The sequence below is a fragment of the Ipomoea nil genome, unplaced genomic scaffold, assembly GCF_001879475.1.
Source record: "Ipomoea nil cultivar Tokyo-kokei standard unplaced genomic scaffold, Asagao_1.1 scaffold0222, whole genome shotgun sequence".
In the NCBI taxonomy this organism is placed as follows: Eukaryota; Viridiplantae; Streptophyta; class Magnoliopsida; order Solanales; family Convolvulaceae; genus Ipomoea; species Ipomoea nil.
Window position 1 is genome coordinate 628,939 of NW_017616650.1, and position 14,630 is coordinate 643,568.

The following is a 14,630-nucleotide window of genomic DNA, read 5'->3' on the forward strand; positions in this document are numbered from 1 at the left end:
ATATTTGGCCAGTGATTTTGACTGGGAGGACCAAATATGTTAAAAATTGCATAATAATAAGACTAAATTGTTAGTTTTTAAAGTAAGTACTGAAATTAACAAGATCCCTTTAAATTATGTTAATCTTTTGACCGGGAATTCATATAATAACCACAGTGTCACGTATGTGGAAGCATCCATATCTCTATGGTGTGGACTCATTGCCGACACTCCAACAGCATAACAAATGGAGCAAATACCAATTTTGGTCCTACAAGTATAAGTAAAATGACAATTTTGGTCTACAAGTCTTATCAATTTTCATCTACAATTATTGTTTTAGTACCAATTTTCATCCACGACTATTATTTTAGTATCAAATTTGATAACGCCGGTCACCCCTCCATTTAAGATATACCGAAATCTAAAAATTTTAAAGGCATTTTCTTCCTTTTCAACTTAAGATTTCAATTTGACCATGAATAAAGGGATTTAAGACCTAAGATCGATCCCGATTCACAGTTCTTCTCCTCATCCTACCATAATTTGAGGAGGAGAGCTGTGAATTAGGATTAATTTTAGGGTTTAAATGTCTTTATTCATACTCAAATTGAGATCTTAATTTGAAAAGGACGAAAATATCCTTAGTAATTTCATATTTTGGCTTGTCTTAAACGAAGGGGTAATCGACATGATGAATTTTGACATTAAAAAAGTGGTAGATGAAAATTGATACTAAAACAATAGTCATGATTGAAAATTGGTAGGAATTAAACATGTAGATCAAAAGTGTCATCATTTTCTAATACTCGTGGGACCAAAATTGATATTTGCTCATAACAAATACTCCGTATCATTATTGTATGTAGTAGATCATACTAGTACTATATATACAATAATACATTCAATTTCTATTACATTTTTTCCTTTAACAATATGTGGTGTGTTTGCCAAATACCTTGTATTTAGATGACATGTAGTGACTCTCTCATATAAGAGGTCATGGGATCGAGTCTCATGAGTTGGAGTTAGTGAATTTCTCCAGATAAAAAAATAAAAACAAAATTTTTTATAATTATACATCTTTTTCTTCAATGAATAAAATTACAACACCTAATGAAAATTTTACAACATGAGAATCTACATATCATTTTTCGTTGGTGTATGGTGGGCGCAATGCAAGTTGAGCAGCTTATTGAGTGTGTGAACCACTTCCCAAGAAATAATATAATAACATCAACTTTCCATTATTTTTGACAAATTTATAGTGTAGAATTATATATTAAGATGGGCGATGGTTGCAACCACGCACCGTCCACCGGGAAGAAGGTTGAGTAGCACGAGATGGCGGTGGCTGTGGGGAGTATACTTGCTCGCCGGAGGAGGGGACCAATTCTGAATCCATCTGCTAGACCCTGCTAGAGTCGTGCTAAAATTTTAAAAAATGAAAAATAGAAAATAAAAAATTATTTTTTAACAAGCTAAAAAAGGAAATTTTTTTGTCCTTCTAGGCCAAATATGGTACAGTACTGTCATCTACAGACAAAAAAAAGTTGTATGTTTTGCTTTTTTTGTTAATTCTTTTTTTTTTAATCCTTATTTCGTTTTTATATATTTACATATTTTGTTAAATATTTTTTTTTTAAAACCAATATATATATATATATATATATATATATATATATATATATATATATATTATTTGAAACATCTTTTTTTTAGTATTAAATTTTGGTGTTTGGGTTGAAAATAACCTTACGAGCTCAAATTAAGAAGACTAATAAATTGCATCACTATAAATCGAACCTAAAATCTTGTAGTTATTCAGCCAATGACTTAATTAACTTGGTTGCTCCACTCTTGCCTATATATACAATGTTTATCCTACTATTGAAATCAAATCCTTTATAATTACAAACTCATTACCATTTTATCCCTCTACTTTTAAACAATGAAATCAAAAATAAAGGAGAAAAAAATAAAAAAGTTAAAAAGGTCATTGTCCAATCAATATATATATATATATATATATATATATATATATATATATATATATATATATATTGCCATACATGTGTTGTTGGGTGTTGAGTATCGAATAGTTATGATGTGCAACCGTGTGCACCATGCATGATGCACACGGTTGTAAAACGATGTTGTTTTGACTAAAAACGCGTGTTCCATTAAAAAAAAAATCAGTTTCGATTCCCCTCAATAGCATTATGTTGTTCATTCATTGTGGATATTTAGTTCATTCATTGTGGATATTTAGTTCATTCATTCTGAATTTTTAGTTTTTCATTCACTGTGGATATTTAGTTCATTCATTATGGATATTTAGTTCATTCATTGTGGATATATAATTCAAATTATGCACACAAAAATGTTATTGCCTGGAATCGAATCTAATTTTTTTTTTTTTAAGTGGGACACGCATTTTTAGTTAAAACGATATCGTTTTTGCAACCGTGTGCATGGTGCACACGGTTGCACAGCATACTTTGCGTTGAGCATCACACCTATAAATACAGGAGCAAACTCTTGGAAAGTTGAAAGCCCGACAGAGAGCCCTTCTCTTTTGAACCCAAAACAAAAAGTTAGGATCTTGTTGGGAAATATCGGGTACTTTCTTTCTTGACCTTCATTTTCTGTGTTAGTTTAATTTCTCTTATGTATATGACCAAATTAAATCCCTTATCTTAAAACTTTTTTTTTTTTTTTGTAATTTTATTTTATGGAAATGCACTCACTCTTTTTTGTATATATGAAGATAACAATGTCGATGGTGGAGAAGGGATTGTTGCATAGTGAAAAGTTATATCAGGTGGTATTTAATTTTGATCTCTCTTTAACTTAATTGCTTGGAATTGCTCTTTACATTATTATATATATTCTCGTTTTTTAATTGTTTGTTTTATTCATAGTTTGTGATTGTTCATTATATTATTGATAGTATGTTCTGGAGACTAGCGTGTATCCACGTGAACCTGAACCCCTCAAAGAGTTAAGAGCCATGAATGCTGATCATCCAAGGTGAAACAAACTATAGATAAATCTTATGTTGTTTTAATAGAATGATGTGTTTTATCTCGACTAAAATCTTAACGTTTCTTTTGTTTCGACTACAGTGGTCTGATGGCTACTGCACCAGATGCAGCCCAATTGATATCTATGCTGTTGAATCTCCTTAATGCAAAAAGGACCATTGAAATTGGAGTCTTAACTGGATACTCATTGCTCCTCACAGCTCTCAACATTCCTGATGATGGCAAGGTTAGTTTCATCTAATTAACAAATTATTTTGCCCGTATAAATAGCTCAGTAGATTTCTGAGTGGTAGATTATTGTCAAAAACACGGGATCGAATCCTGACAGCCGCAGTGTGGAATTACACCCAATGTGGTGGGTTCCTTGTGAGCATCAGGCACTGGTCTTTCCAGTCACCATGATTTACTTATCCACTATATATCCTGTCGGGCCTGTGGGCAAAGGAATTTCAATTCGCCTTTTGTGGGTAATGTAATACTGCCGGCCTTAACTCTACTACATATATACATGCAGATTATAGCCATAGACCGTGACCGAGAAGCATACGAATATGGATTGCCAGTGATTAAAAGAGCTGGAGTTGATCACAAAATCACTTTTGTTGAGTCTGATGCCTTGACAGCTCTTGATCACCTCCTCGAAGATGTAAGAATTGGTCTTTTCGACCATAATAATAATAATAAACGTGTAGTCTCACTGTACTATCAGCTAGTAGTTTAATTACTTATATTGGGTTGTCATCAATTTGTATTGTTGCAGAGCAGTAACATGGAGAGTGTTGACTATGCTTTTGTGGATGCTGACAAAGTGAGTTACAAAGAGTACCATGAAAAGCTATTGCAGTTGATTAAGGTTGGTGGGATCATAGTGTACGATAATACCCTGTTGGGAGGATCTGTTGTGATGCCGGAGGAGTCTGTAACCGGCTGGATGAAACCAGCCCGGCAGAGCACAATTGAGTTTAATGCATTTTTGGCTTCTGATGATCGAGTTCACATCTCTCACGTCCCTGTAGGCGATGGGATTACGATTTGTAAGCGTCTCAAATGAGTGATGAATCTGTACTGTATGTTCATCTCCTCATCTATCTGTGTTCGTGGATTTCTTAGCTTCTTTGGATATTTTCTGTACTGGTAGAGTCACCAGTGTATGCTCAGACCATTAATATAATAATAATAATAAATTAAATAAATGGTTGTTGGTTAGTTTATTCATGGTTCTATAGAGAGTTAATTCCAGCAATGGTCCTCCGACTATGTTGATTTTCCAAAATTAGTCCTCGACTTTTAATTTGGACACTTTACATCCCTTGACTTTCAATTTCTTTCCAATTGAGGTCCTTTTGTCAGATTATGATATATTGGACTTTAAATGAAAGGGTAAAGTAGTCATTTTATCTGTCTAATATATAATTCTTCGTATTTTTCCCTTGTATGTGCGACTTCGGACATCAAATTCACTTAATTGCTTAATCCCTAAATCCACTCGAAGAACAAAATTCCATTAGCGATTAAGCAATTAAGTGAATCTGATGTCCGAAGCCGCGTATACAAGGAAGAAATACCAGATGAAATGACTAATTTACCCTTTCATTTAAAGTCTACTTTACCGTAATCTGACGAAAGGACCTCAATTGGAAAGAAATTGAAAGTCAAAGGATGTAAAGTGTCCAAATTAAAAGTCGAGGACTAATTTTGAAAAATCAATATAGTCGGAGGACCATTGCTGGAATTAACTCGTTCTATAGACAAAATTTTACTTCTAGTGCTGCGAAATCAATGGGATATGAGTACTTTATAAAAAAATTATCAAAACCTTGATGTAAACACTGTATTGAGATCCACATAAAAAAATTATCAAAACCCATCACATCAGCGAGTAAAATTGAGAGAGTAAAAGAGTACATATATTAGAACTCGTTGAAATTACTATTTGCAAGCGTCTCAAATGAATAGATCCAACAAAGTTATTCTCATCGAATACATATCTTTTCTTGAAAGGCAGATTATTGAATTAATCAAAGTTAGTTACTGATTTCTCAGCTCCGGAAACATTTTCAAGGGAAAAACAAAAATAAATTTGAAGTTCCACTTTCTGTCATTCTCATCCTAATTTCCATCTCTTGGATTTACATTTGGTCAAAAAAAACTTTTGGCTCAAATGGTCACTTTCAGACATAGTAACCGGTGAAGGTAAATCCCCTTCCAACAATCTCCCCGGCACAGAACCACGCAAAGCACTCGATGCCAAATAAAGCCGCAATTCCTGCATCCTCGACTTTCAACTCCGGCCTCATCTTCCACAAGTTCTTCACATAGTCAAGTTCCTTCCAAAATGCCTCGTACCGACCAGGGATACTGTAGATAGCGCAGAATGATAATTGTAACAATTATAATTAGCAAGTGTAGCATACTAGAATTAGGCTATAGTTTAAAAAGCGTGTAATTTCCAGCCATTCTATATATCTAGAGATGTCATCATATCCAATCAACAACAATAAATTACATTTTACATATCCAAAGGTCCACATATTGACATATGGCAGTGACCATTCCTGCCAATTATACAAGACTGACCAGGTCAAAAACAAGAACAATGAAAAGCTATAAATGCATAAAATATAAAATAAATGCCGTGTTGATTATTCAGATTTCAGAATAATCTTTCACCCAAACATTGCAGCTTACCTAAAAAGTCAGTCAACCCATCAAAATTTCCCAGAAATGACATAGGTGGAATAATCTAGCCAGTATGCCTTAGAACACTGCACTATGTATATATTATCCCTTCAACCTCAAATCCTCAAATTATATCTCATCAACCTAGTGTACTAAGGAGACCTTCAAGATGGCTAGTTATGGCGCCACACACAGACCAAGTGTTGCCCCCTCATCATCTCCTCAACCCAACGACCCATACGAAAAGTCGAGAAAAGATCAGCTCACCTTCCAGATTACAATCCCCTTTAGTATATCCCCTCCACCCCTGAATCAGCTGCAACTAGGATCATCCGAAACCTGGAAAAATTCAAATTATACTACTTCGAATTCATATGGCTTGTCTTGTTCATCGCACTTATTCCAAGGCGCAAGGTTTCCTTAATCATCCTAGCAGCTACTAAAGAGGGTGCAATCATATACCTACTTCTAATGCGTGCAGTACCAGCATCACTCGTGATGATTCATAAGATTCTTGATAAGAGGCTGATTCTTTCCCTGCTGGCTTTAGGCACAGGAATCGCACTCATAGCCACTCATTCAGGGCTTCATCTGGTCATCACTCTGGCTGCTACTATGCCTATCATCTTAGCTCATGCAGGCCTATGGTCTGGTTGGGCGGATACCTTAGAGAATAATAATGTTGATGAGTATACTCCCCTTCTTTAGTACACTACATTCATACTTTTTCTTCTTCGATTTGTTGCGTGGAATAAAGCCATATATGAGCAGTATTTTGATAAAAAGTTCATTCAGTATCAGTCGTGATCTCTGTCAGTAATTGATATAGGTTTTAAAATATTGATACAGCAAATAACTATTGAAATACAGATGAGATGGAAAAACAGACTTGCAAGATTACTACATTTACTAAGGGGGTGTTTGGCAAATAGCTATTAGCGGGTTTGACTAGCTGATAGCATTAGCTGATTGTAGAAAGATGTTTGGTAAATTAGCTGATAGTTGATTACATGCAAAATGACCATTTAAGGGTTAATTTATTTTTTCAAAAAGCCGATCGAAAAGGCTGCTTTGGAAAGCTTTTTGAATTTTATCGTTTTGGAGCAATAAGCTATTAAAAAAAAAAAACTGATTAACCAAACACTCATGTTGATTGTTTAATCAAGTCAAACAGCTAATAGTGATCAAACAAGCCAAAATTGGCTGATAAGCTAACTCTATTACCAATCATGCCTAAGTCATCCAAAACTTAAATACTAAGAAAATCTATCAACATACACCAATAAATGGGAAGCGGGAGCAGTAATATTAGTCAAAAACCATTCATATTGCACTCTGAGATCAATCAATACCACTACGACTAACCTGGCGAGACGGGTGTAAAATAGTTTCTTAGACAATTCCTCACACTTTCCCACAGTAGATGGCTCCACAATATACTGCTTGTTCTGCTCTAGTGTCTGTTTGTAGAGGGTACAACTATTCTTGGTGATAAGCTGCGTAAGTTGGCATGCCTTAGATGACAATTGCTGAAACTTGGACGCCATTAATTCCACTGAAAATGCATAAGTTAAAAAAAAATAAAAATCAATCATTAACGAAAAATCATGTCCATAGTTAAAAAAGATAACCATAACCAATACCCTTCTGACCATTCAAAAATTACAAGTAAACAATGCTAGTAAGCACCATACTACCATTAATTCTCACAACACCCCATCAAGAAAATCAGCGCCACAGATTAAGAGCAAGCTTTCAATCAGTTGCAGCATCCAATTCGCATATCAAAAGGAACGCAATCAATTAAATCAGAAACAGTAAGGCACCAATATATCAAGCGCTAGACCACTCCCACCATAAGCCTAAAGTTTTTTTTAAAAATCCCATATTTGCGAGATCTCAAATATTTCAAAACAACTAGGGAAGAAAGAAAAATCTATGGAAAAAAAAAAAAAAAAACAACCTGGGACGTCATTGAATTGAAACAAATTTATAGGAAGTGAAAATGGAGCTTCGATTTTACCTGGGTTTTAGTTAAACGAGGAAGCGAAAGACAGATGTGAGAGGTGGACGAGGTTTCGCTACTTCAACAGCAGTGGCTGCGCTCTTCGTTTACTGAGAAACAGATTTTGTGATAAAACAAAATTCAAAATTAAACAAAAACCAAAAGCGGTTATGGGCCTCCTAAATCTTAAACTGCGTAAATGCAGGCCCATATATGTGATCTGTAGAATTCAGTTATAAATGTAAGTAATAAATTCGAGTTTAATTTTACTGTATAAAATAATGTGCAATTTATCAATATGTTACACCCTTTTGACGTTTCATTGTGTTGGTTGTATTAACTTCTTGGATAGTAGCAATGAAATTACCAATAATAGGTTTTAATTAAAAATCTAATTTTCATTTGGATGATCTCATTCTCCTCTCACAAAAAATAAAAAATTTGGATGATCTCATGTTTTTAAAAATGAGAAGAATATGAACTTATAGTAAACTAATACATAAATAGTCAAGTAAAATTGAGGAATAATAAAATCTCATAGTTGTGTTTTAAAAAGTTGTTAACCAAATACTAACTATAATTTTTATTCTCATTTCTAGTATGTAAACCCATGAACCAAACACACCTTTAGATTGCACACAAGTATTCGGCCAATATTTGCTTCTTTAGCAATGTTTTGCATATCACAACATTACAAGACACAATCAAAGGAATACTCAAATGAATATAGAAACTATTTTCCTCATATCTAGAAATGGTCTCATTATTTACATGTAACAAATCCTACACGATTTGCAGAATCCATACTGCTAGTATAACTGCATAGAAGGAGAGTGTTCAACCAAACCACCTTTGGGTTCTAGTATGGCCACCAATCAGGTCCACCAGGTTTCTTTACAAGGATCTGATTATACTCTGGTCTTGAAGTCTGAGAAGTGAGAAAGAGAGTAACAGCAAAACAAGGAACGAATTGAGATTAATAATTTGCAGAATTATCAATGTAAGTAATCTAACACACAGAATGCTTATGCCTCCAATAGATATTAAGCTTGGTGCAATTTATGTATGATAACCAAAATTGTATTAAAATTATAATGACAAAGGGAACAGCATCAGCAAGCTATAGGGATTTGATTTTGATTGCTAAAAAAAAAATTGTGTGGCTGTTTTTTCCCCTGAAAGTTGAAGGGATTTGATTTCTTAGGCACTAGGCAGTAAGAGTTGAAATCTTATATTAATAGAAACAAGAAAAACAAAATATACACAAAGAAATATTTAATATTTGCAAGATTCAAAAATCCAAAATTGAGTCTTCGGGTTTTTTCTCCCATGGGATTATGTAATTCTGTAGAGTTCTGAAGCTATCTTACTTTTTCCTCAATATGCTCTCCTATTTCCTTCTAACACAAAACACCAAACCAAACGAGATAGGAGCTACATATCATATCTTAAATCCAAAACTAAAGGAGTATCCTTCGTAGATGAGGGCAGAAACTACTTGATTACTCATAAAAAAAATGAACTACCAGTACCACTTAACTAGTCACACCTAGCAGCAAATGATCACTACTCTTATCCAATTACAGTAAAGAAAATAGTCACAGTCTAGCAGCAAATGATCACTACTCTTATCCAATTACAACAAAGAAAATATGAAATTGGTGAAATAATCCACGAGCTACTGAGGAGCAAGTTCTAGAACTTGCTGGAGAATACCATTTTGGCATTGCTTGATTTACTCTGTTACTTTGTAATTTAATTTCTCAGCTTCATTTTACCAACTCAGTTCCCCGCCTCTTTACTCAATCAGAATCAAGCATAAGGAGAAGATATGTCCTAGTTGAATGGTTTAGCAATCTAAATGCAATTACTAAAATTTTGAACAGGTTGTGTCCCAAGTACCAAGCCCAGTTCTACTACTCTATTGATGCAGAAATCAGCAAAGAAAGCCACAGATTAATCTCCTAATCGTGATTTTGCCTTCCATCGTATCCTAAAGCCAGGCTCCCATATCAATTTCAACTATATAGTATTTGCAATAATGTTGAAACATATATTCCAGAAATGAATATCCATAGCATTTCCTCAACCTAGCTCCGACCTACTTTGCATGATAGGTTTTCATACAAGAGAGAGATTAGGTGAGATCCAAAAGGCAAAAGACAAATGAAAGGAGTTACAGTTTCAGTTGAACGAACTTTGACATGTTTCCTAGTGACTGGGTCCCCACATTAACCTTAGCACAAGTAATTACGTTTGATGGTAGATTTGCAAATTATCCAGAGCCAGAGGTGGGCTCAAAATTCTACAAAGCAGAACTTCAGACTCTCCTATTGTTGAAAGTAGGATTCAGTAATTAAGAAGTGTGAAAGAACATTGAAATGAAAATGCCGGGCACATATCTAGTCTGGTTTTCTCAGTAATTGGCTACATAATTTTCAATTGAAGAGCAGTTATAGGCAAATTGACAAAAGAGTTAAAAGAAGGGTTTGATGTTGATGAATAACTAGGTGCTCAGCATAACTGAATTTCTGGGAAAATGATCATGAAAAGGACTAATCCCTCCAAATTTCAAGATGTAATAGTAATAGTTCATTTCTAGGCTTCTAGCATGATGTTTGGAGTGGAGAACAGAATTCATAGATCATGACATCACTGTTCTTTTGTAATAGACAATGGCACCATGCTACAACACAGTCAAGCATGAATGGTTCTGGAAGCCTTTTCAAGGTCAGAAGATTGAGAACCGATACATAAATGCCTTCTGAATGATATCATTTTATAACAACAAATTCCTTTGTGCTGTCGCCATGTTTAACACTTTAACAAACATGCTATAGATTCGTCTCATCACAGTTCACATCCTAATCATCAATTATTGCAATTTAGAAGAATAAGATAATCTAATCTTCACAGCACAAATTCAAACCCTAAACTACAGTTATTACAACAGGTTAGGATATCAATCAAGCTCACAAGTTCAGAATACTGCTTAGATTTCAAAATTTACACAATCAATGCTAATGGAAGTACGAACACGGCTCATGCATCAAGTATTCCAAAATATAATGGAAATAAGATCTCACCAGATCCTTGAATATTATATAGCTGATGACGAAGAAGAGGACGAAAAGGATCTCGAACTCGGCGAAACGGACGAATGCAAATACTTTGTCCACCGCCCGAGTCAAGAGCGAGGCCGACTTGTCCCTTCTTCCACCCCTCACAGCACGCCTCGCCATCGATTCGTTTAGTTGGGTTACGGGTTACCTTTCCAAATTTCCAACGGAGCCTTTAAACGTTGGAACAGTAAACAATGAGCTTCAATAATGCCTTCTACCATATAGTAATATTTAGACACTCGGTCCATATATCAGTTTAACGTGTGTTGCCGGCATTCGACAACTCAACTATCACAAAAATGAAAGAAAAATATTACATGTAATTCCACTTCAATTTACTTCCATAAATCTTTGATGTAAACACTTTTCTTTTAGATCAATATGATAAAAATATCATATCCTTATTTGCCACATTATAAAATAAAAGTGAATAGTAGAATTTGAAAAAACATATAATATAACTTAAAATGAAATTTATAAGATCAATGATTGAGTTTCATCAATAACAGCTTAAGAACAACCTCTCAAATAACAAAGTTTTTTTTTTTTTTTTTTTTTTTTTTTTTTTTGTGAACAATGCCCAAAAGTGTAATCAATTGAGTCGTGATATATATATATATATATATATATATATATATATATATATATATATATATATATATAACTTTTACCAATATTTTAATTTTTAAAGATACAAAAAAGTTAAATTCTGATGATGCTAGGTGATCTGCGAATTGTGCCGCTCATTCTGTTGCTAGGGAGGCCTTTTCTGAGTCAGGTTGCGGGGAGTGGTTTGATATTCCCCCATCTTTTCTTGTAAACATTCTAGCTCGTGATTTAATGAATTAATCTTATTCTTTCAAAAAAAAAAAGTTTTTTTTTTTTTAAAGCTATTTAGTCATCAATTTTGATAATATTTTTTTTTATATAGTCATTCTTATAAATATTTTTAGCACATTTTCACATTAATGTAGGTTTGGTTGACATGAATTTCAATTCTTTTGCAATGAAATTCATCATCCATGCCAATTACATTTTTTATTGGAAGCAATTGCAATTCCCTCAAACCATTGAATTACAATTTAGGATGCGAGGGAACAATAAAGAAATTTACAAATTTGTCCTTTATTATTATTATTATTATTATTATTATTATTATTATTATTATTATTATCATTATTATTATTATTATTATTATTATTATTATTACACGAGGATTTTAATCTTGATATCACTTTTTTCTTTTTTATTTCCAAAATTCTATTACTCCGATCTCTACCAAACAATGTAATTTGAATTCATACTTTATTCTAACAGAATTACAATTCTTTTCTTTTTTAATTCCCTCATCTCAACCAAACTCCCAAATCCCAATAAAAGTTAAAAATGAAAGCATTGAAAAAAAAAATTACTGAGTTAATACCCAATTTGGTCACTTGACTATTAGGATTTCACAACTTTGGTCATCAACTTCCAAACTTGCTCAATTTCATTCCTAACTATGCAATTGTTAACTAAAATGGTCCTAATCAGGACTATTTTGATTTGGACCAAGGACTATTATAGGTAAAAATTGCATAGTTAAGAATTAAATTAAGTAAGTTTGGAAGTTGATGATCAAAATTGTAAAATCCTAATAGTTGATGAACTAAATCGGGTATTAACTCAAAAATTACACATGCACATTTTGGAACATATATTTTGCAGAGAATTACTACATTCATTATATAATTTCGAGTATATTTTCATGGATGGTTGCCTGGAATTTGAGCTTTTTGTATGGCTAAACAAATGGCACTACATGTCAATTCTTGACAATTATACAAGACTGACCAGGCCTTAACACATTAATAAGAACGAATTCTATAAATGCGGTGTTGATTATTCAGATTTCAGAATAATGTATGACTAATACTTTAATTTCTGTCATCTACCATGTCATGAGGAAGATAGCTCAACACCTTATGCTCAATTGATATCTCTGTAGCTCTCCTTGAGGAAAGGTTACAAGTTTAAATCTCTATGATGGAGTAGCGACTCTTTGTGTTACAACATATGAAGAAAGTATATTAAATAGATACTACTTTATAATAGAGTTGATAGTACTATAGAAAAATTTATTCCATTAGTCAACATGTATATGTATCTGGTTAATAAATGTACATTTTAAAAAAGAGGTTCTTATCGTGAAAAAGATGTACTTCGATTTATCAATATTTGAAATGTTTGTTGAACCAAATAATTTCCAACATCCCAATTATTATCATCAGAATATTCATGGTCACTAGACATTGAATTGGGAGAGATGGAGAGGAAGTGCAATTTAGACAAATATATATATATATATATATATATATTACAAATCAGAGATCAGAGTAGGATTATAGAAAAAAAAAATGAGAGAGTATAGTTTGAAGGATATATATACTAATTAAAAAAAATTAAATACACACTCAACGGTCAATATTTTGACCATTGAGTGCATATGGCATATGAAATTAATTTCATTTCAATAGCAGTTGAGACTAAATTTACATTTTTTTTTATATTAAATGAAGCATCATTCTAATAGAGTTAGTAACATTCATTAAAAAAAAAAAAAATGAAGCAGCATGGTAAAAGTCGGGTTGTCCCCCGCCATGTTCGCATCTGTGTGGCGCGTGCCAATCCACTTTTCTTCTAAGAAGACAGTTTTCTCCGAAGAATAAGCTCCTCCCTCCTCCTTTGTTTTCTTCTCCTTTCTTCCTCTAGAGAGATAGTTTTCTCCAAAAAAACTGCAATAGACTGAGAGTACAATTCAAGTTCATATTAAACTATTAATAGGTCGTTCAAAAGCCTAAAGGCCGGCAAATTATCATGTGGACCATGGTCCACATAGTGCTGTGTTAACCCTAAAAAGGTACATTATTTGTGTACTTAATGTACATTATACAAAATAATGTACTTTCAGTACTACTCAAATAATATACTTCTATAAATATAATGTACATTTTTAATATATTAAAAGTACATTATTTGTATACTGAATGTATATTATTTGGTAGTATACAAAATAATGTACTTTATGTACACAAATAATGTACTTTTTATTTATGTTCCACATAGTTGTGTGGACCATGGTCCACCCAATAATGCTCCAAGCCTAAAAGGATCCCCTTCCACACCCTCTCTCCCACTCTCGGCAAATTATTGTGTGGACCACGGTCCAAAATGACGTCATTTTTATGTTTAAAAAAATTTTCTTGTTCTGTCCGCTTGTTAGAATAATGAACATTCTGGACTAAAATAATACAGTATATTATATGAATTAGAATAATGTACTTTGTGTTAAAATAATGCACTTTATGTGTGTTAGAATAATGAAATTTTTTAGGTAAGATAATGTATTTTATGAGTTAAAATAATGTACTTTATGTGTTGGAATAATATATAATGTACTTTATGTATTTTTGGATCGTAATTCAATACACAATTGTGCGGTCATGCAATAATGATTGCCCACTCTCATACTTCTCTCCCATAGTTAGAACTTAGAACTATATTTTCATGGTTAGTTGTGCACTGTAAACCTAGAGGCTAGAGTGGTAGAGCTTTGGTTGAGTTGGTTCCTTATTAAGTAACCTTGGTTTCCCATCTTTACTCTGTATATATCAACACTAATACTCCGGGTCTATTACTCAGTTATAGTTTGAAATCGAACATTAATGGGGTGTTTTGTTGGATGTATAGTAGTTGAAATTATTTTCCTTCATTATTTCATGCATGGCAAGACAAATTGCAGCGTTTGTTTAGAGAGAA

At 33.1% G+C, this 14,630-nt stretch overlaps 3 protein-coding genes across 6 annotated transcripts; 1 reads left to right on the forward strand and 2 right to left on the reverse strand.

The window, feature by feature from the left end:
• The first annotated feature begins 2,516 nt into the window (after positions 1-2,516).
• LOC109193122 (probable caffeoyl-CoA O-methyltransferase At4g26220) lies at positions 2,517-4,232 on the forward strand. Of its 3 annotated transcripts, none has more exons than XM_019343955.1 (6): positions 2,517-2,601; positions 2,750-2,803; positions 2,933-3,012; positions 3,108-3,252; positions 3,541-3,672; positions 3,787-4,232. In XM_019343955.1, exons 2-6 carry the CDS (start codon positions 2,756-2,758, stop codon positions 4,075-4,077), a joined length of 696 nt encoding a protein of 231 aa, XP_019199500.1. In that variant the 5' UTR covers positions 2,517-2,601; positions 2,750-2,755; the 3' UTR covers positions 4,078-4,232. The 3 variants fall into 3 exon arrangements, with proteins under 3 accessions (XP_019199500.1, XP_019199508.1, XP_019199492.1); XM_019343963.1 differs by having other exon boundaries at positions 2,527-2,631; XM_019343947.1 differs by lacking the exon at positions 2,517-2,601 and having other exon boundaries at positions 2,744-2,803.
• A 769-nt stretch (positions 4,233-5,001) lies between these two features.
• Positions 5,002-7,865, reverse strand: LOC109193172. Of its 2 annotated transcripts, none has more exons than XM_019344024.1 (3): positions 7,729-7,865; positions 7,071-7,260; positions 5,002-5,384 (listed from the first exon to the last, which is right to left on the reverse strand). In XM_019344024.1, the coding sequence occupies exons 2-3, from the start codon at positions 7,250-7,252 to the stop codon at positions 5,198-5,200; spliced, it is 369 nt and encodes a 122-aa protein (XP_019199569.1). In that variant the 5' UTR covers positions 7,253-7,260; positions 7,729-7,865; the 3' UTR covers positions 5,002-5,197. The 2 variants fall into 2 exon arrangements, with proteins under 2 accessions (XP_019199569.1, XP_019199574.1); XM_019344029.1 differs by having other exon boundaries at positions 7,071-7,271; positions 7,729-7,840.
• Positions 7,866-8,321: 456 nt separating this feature from the next.
• Positions 8,322-11,067, reverse strand: LOC109193195. The gene is made up of 2 exons (XM_019344046.1): positions 10,797-11,067; positions 8,322-8,638 (listed from the first exon to the last, which is right to left on the reverse strand). Exons 1-2 carry the CDS (start codon positions 10,950-10,952, stop codon positions 8,570-8,572), a joined length of 225 nt encoding a protein of 74 aa, XP_019199591.1. The 5' UTR covers positions 10,953-11,067; the 3' UTR covers positions 8,322-8,569.
• Positions 11,068-14,630: the final 3,563 nt, after the last annotated feature.